Genomic DNA, 15,260 nt, shown 5'->3' on the forward strand with positions numbered 1-15,260 from the left:
AGGAAAGGTTAACTACTGAATTAGGGTGTTGTGGTTCCAGGTTGTGTTGATTGGATATTTGAGGTTTTGGAGGGAGTGGAGCTGGAAGTTTTTATTAAGGATAGGAGTTGACGGGTGTGTTCATTGGCTGAGTTGATGTGTAGGTGAAGGATTAGGTGGGTGAGGGCAATGGATTGTTCAGTTTGGAACTGGTATAGGGACTGATGGAAAGAAGGGTTGCAGCCAGAGATGGGAACTTTAAGTGTGAGGCCTTTGGGGGTAATGCCAAATGTCAGACAAGCCTGAGAAAATAGAATATGGGAGCGTAATCTGGCTAGGGCGAAGGCATGTTTGCGGAGGGAATGTAAATAAAACTTAATGGGGTCGTTGTGGGGGTGTTGCGAGAGTGACATGGTATTAGAAGGTGGAAAGTGTAACATGAGGCTGAAATGAAAATGAAAATAAAAATATATGGGGAGAGATAAAGGTGGACTGGAAAGTAACTGGAGATCTGGTGTGAAAAAAGGTGAGAAGGTGTTGGTTACAGCTGGGCTATGTTGGACTTGGGTTGGTAGACAACACACACACAAAAATCAGTTGGTTTTGCTGAGAAATTCATCAATGGAGTAGAAGGAGTTGGCCACCAATAAATCCTTTAGGCTTCTCTTAAACTGAATTTCATTGGTTGTTAAGCTTTTTATGGCTGCTGGTAAGTTATTGAAAATGTGTGTTCCTGAAAAATGCACACCTTTTTGTACGAGACTAAGTGACTTTAAATCCTTGTGAAGATTATTCTTATTTCTAGTATTGATTCCATGAATGAGCTGTTGGTTTGAAAAAGTGATATATTTTTAATGACAAATTTCATTAACGAATAAATATATTGGGAAGCAGTAGTTAGTATCCCTAGTTCCCTAAACAGGCTTCTGCAGAATGTTCTTGAGTTCACACCACATATAACTCTTACTGCACGTTTTTGTGCCTGGAAAACTTTAGCTTTGCTTGATGAATTACCCCAACACATAATCCCATATGACATTATGGAATGAAAGTAAGCATACTAGAATGAAATTTTCACTCTACAGCGGAGTGTACGCTGATATGAAACTTCCTGGCAGATTAAAACTGTGTACTGGACCGAGACTCGAACTCGGGACCTTTGCCTTTCGCGGGCAAGTGCTCTACCAACATGCTTGGGTAGCTCAGTTGGTAGAGCACTTGCCCGCGAAAGGCAAAGGTCCCAAGTTCGAGTCTCGGTCCGGCACACAGTTTTAATCTGCCAGGAAGTTTCAAAGTAAGCATAGTATGCCAGCTTTTTCATTTTTATATCCCCTGTGTCTGACAAAATTCGCATTGCAAACAGAGATTTGTTAAGACGCTTCAGCAGTTCTGTGGTGTGATCCTCCCAGTTGAATTTATTATCTAGCTGTAATACCAAGAATTTAACACTGTCCACTTCTTCTATCTTCTTGTCATCGTATGTTAGACATATACTCGTGCGACACCCCTTACAAGTTCTGAACAGCATGTAGTGTGTTTTTTCAAAGTTTAGTGACAAGGAATTGGTTAGGAACCAGTGATTAATGTCCACAAATATTTTATTAGCTGATTTTTCTAAGACTACACTTGATTTGCTATTTATTGCAATGCTTGTATCATCGGCAAACAAAACGAACTTGGCATCTGGTAATGTTACTGATGAAAGGTCATTGATATACACAAGAAAAATTAAGGTAACCTAGTGGGACCCCACATGTAATTAGTTCCCAGTTGGATGATGCCTGATAGCTTGATACATGTCTCTTTCCTAATAACACCCTTTGTTTCCTGCCAGAGATATAAGATTTGAACCATTTTGCAGCATTTCCTGTTACACTATAATATTCTAATTTACTTGAAAGGATATTGTGATTTACACAGTCAAATGCCTTTGACAGATCACAAAATATACCAGTTGCCTGCAATTTTTTGTCTAATGAATTAAGCACATTTTCACTGTAAGTGTAGATAGCCTTCTCAATATCAAAACCTTTTCGAAATCCAAACTGTGACTTTAACAGTATGTTATTTGAGATAAGATGGTTATAAAGCCCACTGTACATTACTTTTTCTAAAATTTTTGAGAATGCTGGCAACAGTGAAATTGGACTGAAATTTGATGCTATTTCTTTATCTCCCTTCTTAAACAGTGGCTTAACTTCAGCATATTTCAACCATTCAGGAAATATTCCACTGATAAACGACTGGTCACACAGATGGCTTAATATGTTACTTAGCTCAGAATCACATTCTTTAATTAACTTTGTTGATATTTCATCATACCCACTAGATGTTTTTGATTTTAAAGATTTTATGATGGACATTATTTCTGTTGGGGTAGTGAGGTTCAAATTCATCTTATGGAAGTTACTTGAAATGTCTGGTCTGAGGTATTCCATAGCAGCATCTACCGAACCTAACAACCCCATCTTTTCAATAACAGTTATAAAATGTTTGTTAAAAAGTTCTGCAAAACTATACACATCTGTCACCAATGTATCATTTACTCTTAATGCTATTTGTTCCTCTTCATGTCTGGCTCTACCGGTCTCCTCCTTCACTATATCCCATATTGTCTTTATTTTGTTACCTGATATGACTATCTTTTCCTTGTAATATATTTGCTTTGACGTCCATATTACAGTCTTTAATATTTTGCAGTATTTCTTGTAATGTGCTATAGCATTAACATCTGAACTGTTTCGGATTGACAGATACAGTTTTCTTTTTGTTTTACAAGATAACCCTATTCCTTGAGTAATCCTAGGCTTCTTTGTAGACTTTGCTCTAACCTTGGCAAGTTTTTGGGGAAAACAGTGTTCGAATAAGGTAAGCACCTTATTAGCAAAAGTGTTATATTTTTCCTTCATGCCATGAGCACTGTAAACATCAGTCCAGTGAATGTCTCTGAGGAGCGTCCTAAAATAATCAATTTTTGGCTTATTGATTACCCTCTTGAGCTCAGATTTAACAGATTTTATATCCTGTTTAGAATTAACATTTAACAGAAGGAACTGCATGTCATGGTCTGAGATGCCATTGACTATTGGTTTTGTAATATAACTTTGTTCATTGGACTTTTCTACAAAGATATTATCAATGGCTGTTTGTGAGCAATTGGCTACCCTAGTGGGGAACTTTACAGTGGGAATTAAGTTGAATGATAGTGTTATTAACTCAAATAAGTTCTTATTGAGAGTGTCTTTAAGGAAATCTACATTGAAATCACCAGCAACCACTATTTCTTTGTTTTTGGTTGTTAAATGGGCCAGTACAGCTTCAAGGTGGTTTACAAACAGATTAAAGTTACCTGCAGGTGCTCGATATACACTTAATATTTTGAAGGATTTTTTGTGAAATTCTACTTCTGTTGCACATGCTTCCATATGCTGTTCTAGGCAAAATTTATAAATGCCTATGTTCTTAAATTTATGACAGTTCCTAATGAATGTGGCAACTCATCCTTTCTCCATTTCTGATCTACAAAAGTGAGATGCTAACCTAAACCCTGTAACACTTAAAAGTTCTATACCAGTGGTTACATGATGTTCAGAGAGGCAGATTATGTCAGCTGGGTTTGAAGACTGTAATTCATCTATGCAGATAATTAATTCATTAATTTTATTTCTCAGTCCTCAAATATTTTGATGCAATAAAGATATCTGACATTTCACATTGGCTGAGTTAAAATTGGGTAGAGTTGAAATATCTGCTGACTGTTGAAAATTCTTAACCAATAGCTGTTTATGCTGATGTAATAAGCTGGAATTATGTTTTTTTTTTTATTTCTTTCTCAAACTGAAGGTTTGTCTCAGTTCTAACCTCTCTTAAAATTTGCTTTCTTTCTGTCCCCCTACCCTAAAAAAGGGTCTTTTCTGACATTTAAAATCTCTGAAAATTGCCATCTGAACTTTCTTCTTCTTCTTCTTCTTCTTCATCTTCCCCTTCACTGTCCTCTTCATATATAAGATGGTCTTCACTGTCGTCAAGATCAATGCTTATGCTGCACTTCTTGAAAGATTTGATGTCTTCTCTCAATCTAGACCACGAATGTTTTATCTGCTTACGCACGTGTTTGATTGTAGGTCAGTTTTAAAGCTCCCTTCGGCATGAATTCATATTTCTTTTCATCCATCATCCATTTGCTCTATTCCTCTCTCATATACACTTTTAAATGGTATGATGTCAAAACTTATTTGACATCATGACATCAAGAGGTTGCAATTGTGAAGTAAGTCCTTCTGGAATAACAGCAAGCTCTGTATTTCCCTCTCTCAATTTCTCTTTCACAGAATCTTTCAAGTAACTACTATACTGATCTCGCACAAGAAGAGAACTTTCCTTCAATAAAGCACCTTGCCTTCTCTCCCAAATCCATAATTTCATACCACTCTCGTCCATGTAACCCTCGTCGTGTATGTGAACAGCATCACCTGGTGCTATTGCAGACAGTTTTGGCATTCTTTTGCACTTGAAAATGATCACTGGATGAAATTTAGTACCGTCTTGAAAATGATCACTAGATGAAATTTAGTACTGTCAACACAACATGGAAGGACAACAGTGTAGTACATTTTTTCATGTCCACTTGTTTCCATAAATTTAGCAACTTTCATGGCAATACTTCTGTTATTCGGCACATCAAATGCCAGAGGAGTTTTGTCCATATTTGCCAATCGGCTTAGTTCCACACTGGTTTTCTTTCGAAGTTGAATAATAAAGTGATGAATGCATAAAATTTTCTTTTCATACTACAGTGGCATTTTCTGAGATATTTTGGTTTTGGTTTGCATGTTAAGCCCGCGAGGCTTCACAAACCTGTAGCACTAACCAACTTCACCATTTAAGTCTGTTAAGGTCAACTGTAGCACCAACTTACGAGTTTGTATTTGAATCATTTTTGTATTCATTCCAATGCTATTTTGATGGTGTTCTTGAATCCATTCCCTACATCATCATCTAGGTTTGGCCACTTTGCATGCAGTCCTCTTTTGGCAAATTCCATCTTCTTCAGTTTTTTCAGTTCTTCCTTAGTAGCCCACCAATTGTGAACGTTTTTCTTCAGTTGCTGGAGGGCCAAAATACTGCTCAGCTGCTCTGTTTCCATGTTGTTCTGCAAATGCTGTTATTTTCAGTTTATAGCCTGCATTATATGAATGAATTTTATTTTTTATCACTATGAAACTAGCTACTAACAAAAATATTGTACTGTTACCCATAACACTAGTCACTTTCAATTTAAGTTCACTGGTACCGTAGACTGTCAACAAGCTTGTGAATCCCCACAACTCATGTTCATCACATCGGTGCACTGCTGCTGCCAGTTGTATTCTGTGTTGCAAGATAAAAATAGGCATCGAATATATGGCCATTTTTAAGACTGGTGGGAACTTTAAATCAAACACTTAACCTTTTTTATATTAATTTCGAGTATAACATGCACTTGAATTTTGGAGGCAACTTTTCAAAGAAAAATGTGCGTCTTATAGTCCTTTGTGTCAGTAATGTGGAATATCATACGAGGCATATTCAAAAGTAAAGAAGGTACATGCACTGTAGACACGTAGAATGAGAACATATGAACACAATAAATGTACCTAACATACCTTTGGAACAGCAAAGAGAGTACAATCTGTCACACTGTTGGAGCGTGATGTCACTTGGTGAGGATGAGCAGGTTGATAACTTGTTGTCTGAGATAAAGTTTGCTGCTGTTGATGCCTCTGCAACTGCTGTGGCAGTGGCAACTGTGGCTGTTGGCGTTGCTGTTGTTGATATGGCAATGGCTTGTCCAGCAGCTGCTGTGACTGAGACTGTGTTATAACCTGGCGCTGAATGGGTGGTTGTGCTTCTTGCTTGCAAAAAGCCTGGATGGTTGTTGGAGGTTTTTCAGTCAGCGAGACAGGCTGCCCTGTAAACAATTCATAGCTCTTAATTATGGTTACTGCATTAGTAGACAATGTCACATATTTTTCTTGTCATGAAACATAGACAAAATGTAATATATAGCAGAGAACACACCCATTTTGTGTTTCAGCAGGATAAAGGTATGAGACACAAACTGCAATACCACGAGAGGGAGGAAGAAACATCAACATTTTAGACATGGTTTTATGTTTATATCCTCTCTTGCAAAGCTTTCTGTTAATTTCTGTTTTGTTTAATTATCCCGGGTTTCTGTGGTTCCATTGCATCTCCTCCCCTTTTTCTAGTTATTAGATCCTTACAAATGAGAAAAACGTACAAGAAGTCCCACAAGTGAATATAGGTTTACTATCACCACTGCAACAAGAGAAGACAAATAATTAATATCAAAAGAAAGTTCACTGATTACCTAACATTCACAGCATAATTAAATCAGAACTGCTGGATACAACTTCTCCCATTTTGCAAATCTTCACCTGAAAGTCATGATGGGATAGAGATTAATAACTGAATGTTACTACACAATATTTGAAGGTTTTCTGCTTCTCAAAGAAACCTGAATGGAACAAACTAATTATCGATACTGGTGACCAGATATTGTTGGCTGCAATGAAAATTACTTAGGATGTGCTCGAACAACCACGAAAATGAATTCACTGTATGGTTTATGATCCGGATTTCTCAAATCCGGTTTTAATCTTCAGTTCAGCTGCCTATGCACAGACCAAAATTAATTACTCCTCAGTAATGCCTCCTTCATGGCTCAATTAGATATTAGATATCTTGAGACAAGAGTTCAAATTAGGTAAGACAGAATGATGAAACACTACGAATGAATAATAATGTGTTGGCTAGGTAGTTCTAATATTACAGGTCCAACTTCACAGTAAGACTTACACGAAGAGATACTAATGAAATATTTTTAGCAGAATACGAGGTGTGCAAATAAAGAGACCATGCTGTGTTCAATCTGGCAAAGCTGATGGCGCTGAACTTGGAGGGGAGGCAGATAAACAGGTGATACACTTACAGTGTGTTGGACCATGCTAGTGTCATCTTGGTTGTTGGTGCATTCTTACAATAAGTGACCCGAATTTTGAACAATGGTATGCGATCAGATTTTGTTTCAGATTTGTACACAGTGCATGGGCAATATATGAAAAACTTTGGCAATCCTACAGAGACAGTGTTTTGTTAAGGGCTCACGTGTTTTGGTGGTTTAAGGCATTTGCAGAAAGAGGGAAGTCAACTGAAGATGAACCTCACAGTGACAGTGGAAGGCCTTCTGTTTCAAGAACTGATGCATCGGAGTCCATGAGCATGTGTGCAGATCATCAGCTGACAGAATGACAGGGACAAATCTGAATATGAGTCACACCATCATTCATAAGATACTGACCAATGAGTTGCAGATGTGAAAAATCTGCTCAAAACTGGTTCCAAGAAATCTCAAGTGCCTTGTCATGCAGCAATATCAGTAAACCGTATTTTGACCAGAAAGTACATTCCTGTCTCTCCTCAGCCTCCATATTCACCCTACTTGAGTCCCTGTGACTTTTTTCTCTGCCCAGGATTGAAACACATCTCACATGATGTCCCTTTGAGGCACTGGACAGTATTCAGATGGCTTTAACAGACCAACTGTATGTTGTTCCATTATCAGAGATCCAGAACTGCTATGAGAAGTGGAGAAACCATCTCCAGCACTGAGTGGCTTTCCAAGACAAGTGCTTTGAAGGGGAAAATGTTCAATTGTGATGTTATTGGAATAAAACCGGTGAAAAAAAATAGTCTAAATACTTTGCTCACACGCCTTGTTTCTATGACAATGTTTTCTATCACCATTTCAAAATGAAGTGCGGTAATGTTGCACCATGGGAATAGAGAAATCAGATGAAAATTCAAACACAGCTCATACTGAGGATACTTGTTGCATCCAACCACCACACATCTGCAGATTATGCAGGGCGGACCTGGCAAAAAAGTGTGATGCAATGGGGTGGGGTGTAAGGAGGGAAAGCTGTATTGTGGAATTATTTGCAACTCAGTTTTATGTCCTAAGATTATTATCCCAAGGTGAAAACTTATTGCTCTCTACCAGAAATACCATACTGGTAAAAGTACTACTTTTTCTTTATATTATGTTTCGATTTTAGCAGAAATCATGAAATATGCAATAATGCTTCTTGTGTAATTCAGGCAAGACTACTGTGTGTTCAAGACATTTACATCAAGTTTTTTTAAGCAGCAATAGGAACTTTCATGATACACAATGTTACAATACTGTTAAAAGATCTATCTGAGATATTATGTACCACCAGCAGTTCACAGCCTAGGTTCATGCCAACAGGATGTTTTCGCAATCAAAGGAGAAAACTGGTGACTGAAATATCATGAGAAGATCCTGTCGCAACGAAAAATGCCTTTTAATGACTGCTACTCCAATTCACGTATCATGTCTGTGGCACTGTCTCCCCTATTTCATGATGATACAAAACGAGCTGCCCTTCTTTGAACTTTTCTGATGTCATACTGTTAAAGTATGAGGCGATATACCATAGGCATGCAGTTTGATTAGAAGACAGTCGAGAGGAATTGTGTCCCACCTGATGCGGATCACACACCGCACAGCAATACCCCAGAATAGGACGGACAAGGTGGTGTAAGCAGTCTCTTTAGTAGACATGTTGCACGTTCTAAGTGTTCTGCCAATGAATTGCAGACTTTGGTTTGCTCTACCCACAACATTTTCTATGTGATCATTCCAATTTAAGTTATTTGTAATTGTAATCTCTAAGTATTTAGCAGAATTTACAGCCTTCAATTTGTGTGACTTAATGTGTAATCAAAATTTAGGGGATTTCTTTTAGTACTCTTGTGAATAACTTCACACTTTTCTTTATTCAGGGTGAAATGCCACTTTTCTCATCATACAGATATCTTATCTAAATCATTTTGCAAATTCATTTGGTCATTTGATGACTTTACAAGACGGCAACTGACAGTATCATCTGCAAACAATCTAAGAGGGCTATCGTATTTACTCAAATCTAAGCCGCACTCGAATCTAAGCCGCACCTGAAAAATGAGACTCGAAATGAAGGAAAAAAAATTTTTCCCAAATCTAAGCCACACCTGAAATTTGAGACTCAACATTCAAGGGGAGAGACAAGTTTTAGACCGCACCTCCAAATCAAAACAAAGTTGGTCCATTGTAACGTGAGACACAATTTAGGTCGAATGGATGAAGATACAGCTACGGTAGTTTGGTTCGAGTCGTAAGCTTAGCAGTTAAGCTTTACCAGGTAGCCATTGCTATGCATCAGGTGCTCTGTCCGTATTTATGCAAGTACCATTCCTTTTTAGCGTGCTTCATCTGGTTTGAATCAATTGCTTATTTTGCTTTGATCTGATAAGTGCCATTCTCTTTGTTATAGGTGTTTACGTCACTCTAAGCTGAAAACCCATTATTGTACTGTGTCATGCATTGTTTGTCGCATTCTAATAATGAGGGTTTACGACCTGTCGCAGCTCTGCACGCTACTGCTGCTTACAATAAAAAAAAAGAGAGGAATTGTCTCATTAGTGAAACAATGGCAAGAGAATGCTATCTGTTGTTACTGCAGCGGTTACTTACAATGCAATGCAGGGGTCGAAACTTGGGGCGGAGAAAAAAGCTTGTCTTGTACCCCTTTTCTTTTGACACAGAGGTTTTGGCGCCAGTATTTAACTTTGTGCCTGCAAAGCATGCCTGTGTAGCGCTACATATATTCGACGGCAGAAGTTAGTTGTAGCGGCACCTACCAACATTTTTCAGAACTTCCGCTTACTTTGCACTCGATTGTAAGCCGCAGGCGGTATTTTGGTTCACAAAAACCGGAAAAAAAGTGCGGCTTAGATTCGAGTAAATATGGTACTCAGATTGTCTCCTGTGTCATTAATATAGATCAGGAACAATAGAGGGCCTGTAACACTTGCTTGGAGAATGCCGGATATTACTTTTGTAGATTTTCCATCTATTACTACGAACTGTAACCTTTCTGGACAGGAAATCACAAATCCAGCTGCACAACTGAGGCGATATACCATAGGCATGCAGTTTGATTAGAAGACGCTCAAGAGGAATGGTACCAAAAGCCTTCTGGAAATCTAAAAATATGGAATCAATTTGACATCCTCCACTGACAGCACTCATTACTTCATGAGCATGAAGAGCTAGTTATGTTTCACAAGAATGATATTTTATGAATCCGTGTTGGCTATGTGTCAATAAATTGTTTTCTTCCAGGTACTTCAAAATGTTCAAACACAGTATATTTCCAAAACCCTAATGAAAATCAACGTTAGTGATATAGGCCTGTCATTCAGTGGATTACTCCTGCTTCCCCTTTTTGGGTATTGGTGTTACTTGAGAAATTTTCCAGTCTTTAGGTATGGATCTTTCTGTGAGCAAGTGGTTGTATATGATTGCTAAATATGAAGCTACTGTATAAGCATACTCTGAAAGGAACCCGACTGCTAGACAATCTGGAACAGAGGCCTTGCCTTTTTAAGTGATTTAAGCTGCTTTGCTACACCAAGGATACCTACTTTTATGTTTCTCATCTTGGCAGTTGTTCTTAGCTGGGATTCATGAATATTTACTTCGTCTTCTTTGGTGAAGGAGTTTTGGAAAACTGCTTAATAACTCTGCTTTAGTAGCACTGTCATCAGTGAGTTCACAGTTATATCGTGCAATGAAGGTATTGATTTCGTCTTGCCATTGGTGTGCTTTATATATGACCAGAATCTCTTTCGGTTTTCAGCCAGTTTCCAAGACCGAGTTTTGTTGTGGTAATTATTGAAAGCATCTCGCATTTAAGTACGTGCTATAATTCAAACTTTGGCAAAACTTTGCCAATCTTGGGGATTTTGCGGTCTTTTAAATTTTGCATGCTTTTTTCATTGCTTCTGCAACAGCAAACTGACCCATTTTATGTACCATGGGGGATCAGCAGCATCACTCATTAATTTATGTGGTATATATCTCTCAATTGCTGTCGATACTATCTTTTTGAAATCATTCCACATCTTTTCAGTGTTTGCATGATCAGACCGGAAGGTATGAAGACTGTCTCTTAAAAAGCCGTTAGGAGCTTTTTTATCAGCTTTTTTTAAACAGATATACTTTGCATTTCTTTTTGATGGTTGTAGGTATTATGGTATTCAGCCTAGCAGCAACTGCATTGTGGTTGCTAATCCCTGTATTCGTCACGATACTCACTATTTGTCCAGGATTATTTGTTGCTAAGAGGTCAAGTATGCTTCTGAACCATGTGCACTTCAAGTGGGCTCATGAACATGTTCAAAATAATTTTCTGAGAAAGCATTCAGTACAATTTCAGATGACATTTTATGCCTGTCACCGACTTTAAACATATGATTTTTACAGCATATCAAGGGTAGAATGGTCACCAACGACTTTAACTGTATGCATGGGGTACCTATTTGAAATGAGACTCAAGTTTTCTTTGAACTGTTGAGCAACTATATCTTCCGAGTCGGGGGAGGGACCGGGGGAGGGGGACGGGGAGGGGGGGGGTTTGTAGGTAAAACTATCCAATTAATAGTTTAGTCCGATTGTCAAGTATAACCTCTACCCATACTATTTCGCAGGAACTATCTACTTCATTTTCACTACAAGGTAAACTACTTCTGACAGCAATAAGTACTTCACCAGCAACTGTATTTAATCTATCCTTTTTGAACACTGTTGAATTGTTTGAAAAAATTTTGGCTGAACTTATTTCCGGCTTTAGCTAGCTTTCTGTGCCTATTAGAGCTTCAGTGCTTTCTATTAGGGCTTGGAGCTCTGGTTCTTTCCCAACACAGCTACAACAATTTACAACTGCAATACCGATCATTTCTACAACTACCGTACTGTGTTGTACCTGTCTCCCTTTAGACAGACACCCTTTCTGTGATTTCCTGAGACCCTCAATCACCAAGTCCCTTCCACACAGAGCCCGCTACCAGTGTAGCCACTTCCTTTGTGTAGTGGACTCCTGAACTATTAAGTGGAACCTGGAAACCCAACACCTGACAGCGCAAGTCTAGGAATCTGCAGCCTACATGGTCACAGAACCACCTGAGCCTCTGATTCAGACCCTCCTCTCGGCTCTGCACCAAAGGACCACAGTCGGTTCAATCGACGATGCTGCTTTGTCAAAATCAGTTAACAAGGTGGCAATTGTTGACCAGTTTACTAAAAATGTGTTCCTGTGCTCCACTGAAAGTCAAAAACGATAGATCTCTTACACAGTCTCATACAAATTAGATGCAACAGTATTTTTAACAGTGAGACATACAAATGGAGAAGCATGTGAACTCAAATTGGTTCTACTATGGTGACAATTACCATTAATTGAACATTCTTGGTAAGCTGTAAAATGTAAAGTTACTAGGACAAAAATTTCGCACTTATTAAAGTATTCTGGTCTATTACAATGTTGTCAAATAAATTTCTTGGAGAAACCAAACATTTTGTTCACATCTGTGGAGCATATCTTCTGTGTCGGCACAGAACTGTGGTGCCAAGGAACACAGCCCTGAACTGTTCTCAGGCCACAGCTGCAGCCTGCCAGCTGGTCATCACCCCTGCCTACACAGCAACATCAGCAAAAGCCATCACTTCTGTATCATCCACTTCTGCATGTCGTCGGCCAAGACTGGGATAGTCATCAACTGCTGCATAATAATAATAATAATAATAATAATAACCAGACCTCAGTCTTCAGCCTCTGTTTGAGATGCTTACAAGTGGCACAGAAGCATGGCTCTTCCATAAATTCAGCCCTGGGCAGCAATACAGGGTGTACATAAAGTCCAGCAACACTTTCAATTATTTATTGCATAAGAACCAAACATTGTTCACATATCATACATTTTGAAGAGAAATCCTGAAAGTGGTTTTTTTTCCATGTACACAACCACAGCTTGGTTTGGTAATTTGGCGATAGTCAGAGCTAGTTGCAAACATGGCGATTGCTTGTGCCCGGCAAAGAGAAGCGGGCGTCCCAGTGTGAGTGAAGTGAATGTGGAGCACGTACAAGAGACATTCATAAGGAGTCCAAAGAAATCAGTGTGTCGTGCATCCCACGAACTCAAAATGACTATAATGACAGTGTGGAAAGTCCTGCACAGAAGCTGTCTATGAAACCATTCAAATTGGAGCTAGTGCAGAAGCTCAATGATGACAGCAAAGACGAGTGTTTTAAGTTTTGTTCGCAGTTGCAACAACTGAATGAGGGTGGGAATGGTATTTTTGATCACTTAATTTTTAGTGGCGAAGCCACTTTTCACACTAATGGGAAAGTGAACAGGCATAATTGTCGAATCTGGGGTACAAAGCACCCGCACGAATGCATTGAATTTGAGCACGATCCCCAAAAGGTAAATGTTTTTTGTGCCTTGTCACGTTGAAAACTGTACGGGCCATTCTTCTTCGCCGAGAGCACTGTCACTGGATATTCCTACTTGGACATGTTGCAGCAATGGTTGATGCCTCAACTGCAATCAGACTCTCCGTTCATCTTTCAATAGGATGGGGCTCAACCCCATCTTAATCGTGAAGTTCATGGGTACCTGAACACGGAGCTGCTGAATCGATGGATCAGCCACGCTACAGAAGAGGACAGATGTTTCACGAAATGGCCTCCCCAATCACCAGATCTCACTCCATGTGACTTTTTTCTGTGGGGACACATTATAGATCTGGTGTATGTACTGCCTCTACCACGTGATGTAGCAGAGTTCCAGGATAGAATACGGGAAGTGACTGCCACAGTCGATGATGCCATGCTGGGACGGGTATGGCAAGAATTTGATTACAGTATTGACATATGCCGGGTCACTCATGGTTCGCATACTGAATGTCTGCATAAAAAAAAAAAAAAAAAAACTTTCAGAGTTTCTCTTCAAAATGCAATATGTATGACATCTGTACAATGTTTAGTTCTTGTGCAATAAATAATTGAAAGTGTTCCTGGACTTTATGTACACCCTGTATTTAAATCTCCAAGGCAGCTTATCCCTCAACAATACAGCTGGGCCATGCTAACCTGCACAGCCCGTGCTAGTCATTGCCACACCTATACCGTAGCCATGACTGTTGTCTGATTGCCTTCGCTTTGGCAGCCAGCACTCAAGTTGCCACCTTATGGTTCGGGCCACACTGTGAGTTCCATCTCCACCTTAAGGAGAATCGCCAATGCCAACCACAGCTCTCCAGCCTGCAGTTCCGAGTTTGTCAACTGGGTAGTCCTACCACGCACACTAGTCTAGCCCTAGCTACTGGCTGTCTTGTTGTTGCACCACAGATATGCCGGATGCTGCTAGTGCATCTGCGCCAGCACGCTCAGGTCCGAGGGACATCGCCGACCCCCTGCTCTCGATACACTGCTCTACATTCGTGTATGACTGATAATAAAGAGTATTGGCAACCAATTGGCTGTCTACAACGTCTGCACCCCCACCCACCTCCAGCAGAGAGCAGCTCATCTACACTTTCCCGCATGATCCATTATACTTCAGATGGTTGAGTGTGTTCTGTTGAAGTCTCCAGTGTGATGCATCTCTCCACTGCTAGTTTATTCAGTGCAAGCTGCTTTACCTCGACATAACTATATAGCTTCTGCAGCCTGTATCCATTTTAACCTGCTTGATGTATCTGAGCCTTGATTAATATCCTGGCTCACTGCTGGCAGCAGTAAAAGTTAATTTCCATGTGCCCCCTTAGAAAAGGTTGATGTTTCATGCTTTCAAAAACCTTGAACACATCTGTTAATTGACAGTTGCTGTTACCCACTACTCCTACACATATCTTCCTCAGCACTGGAATCCAGATACCATTCAGTTTCACAATCTACTCCTGATTAAAATTATTGGCATGTTTAAAAATCTTTATTGCCTTTCTGTACAGCCAAAGGAAATGCCTGCTCATGGTGTCTTCCTTGTTCTGGATATGGAAGTCTTCAAGAAACAACAATGGCAGAAACACTTAATTTTTCATTTGCAACATTTTGTTGACAGGGAACTAGCAACTTTATTAAATTTATTGAAGTGTTTATTAATGATTGTATCAACAGTTGCAGTATTTATATGAGGCAACTAGTTTCAAATCTTACAGGTTCATTTTAAAAACTAGCCTACAGAGGCTCCACTGACAGTGGACATCAAGGTGCCAACAGAGGTTGTGTAAATGTTTCAAGAATGAATGCCATCATCCACATGTGCCTCTTACCAAGTCAAAATCATAGTGATATGGTGCAACCTCAATA

The 15,260-nt window shown here is 39.3% G+C and overlaps 1 protein-coding gene across 2 annotated transcripts in view; it reads right to left on the reverse strand.

The window, feature by feature from the left end:
* The window catches only part of LOC126251169 (MLX-interacting protein), a 420,910-nt gene that overhangs the window by 132,002 nt on the left and 273,648 nt on the right, over positions 1-15,260 (reverse strand). For both annotated transcript variants that reach the window (XM_049951617.1, XM_049951618.1), the window contains exon 8: positions 5,625-5,929. In XM_049951617.1, coding sequence (XP_049807574.1) covers positions 5,625-5,929 — 305 coding nt within the window. The remainder of the gene's footprint in view (positions 1-5,624; positions 5,930-15,260) is intronic.

Source organism: Schistocerca nitens, chromosome 1 (assembly GCF_023898315.1).
Source record: "Schistocerca nitens isolate TAMUIC-IGC-003100 chromosome 1, iqSchNite1.1, whole genome shotgun sequence".
Classification (NCBI taxonomy): Eukaryota; Metazoa; Arthropoda; class Insecta; order Orthoptera; family Acrididae; genus Schistocerca; species Schistocerca nitens.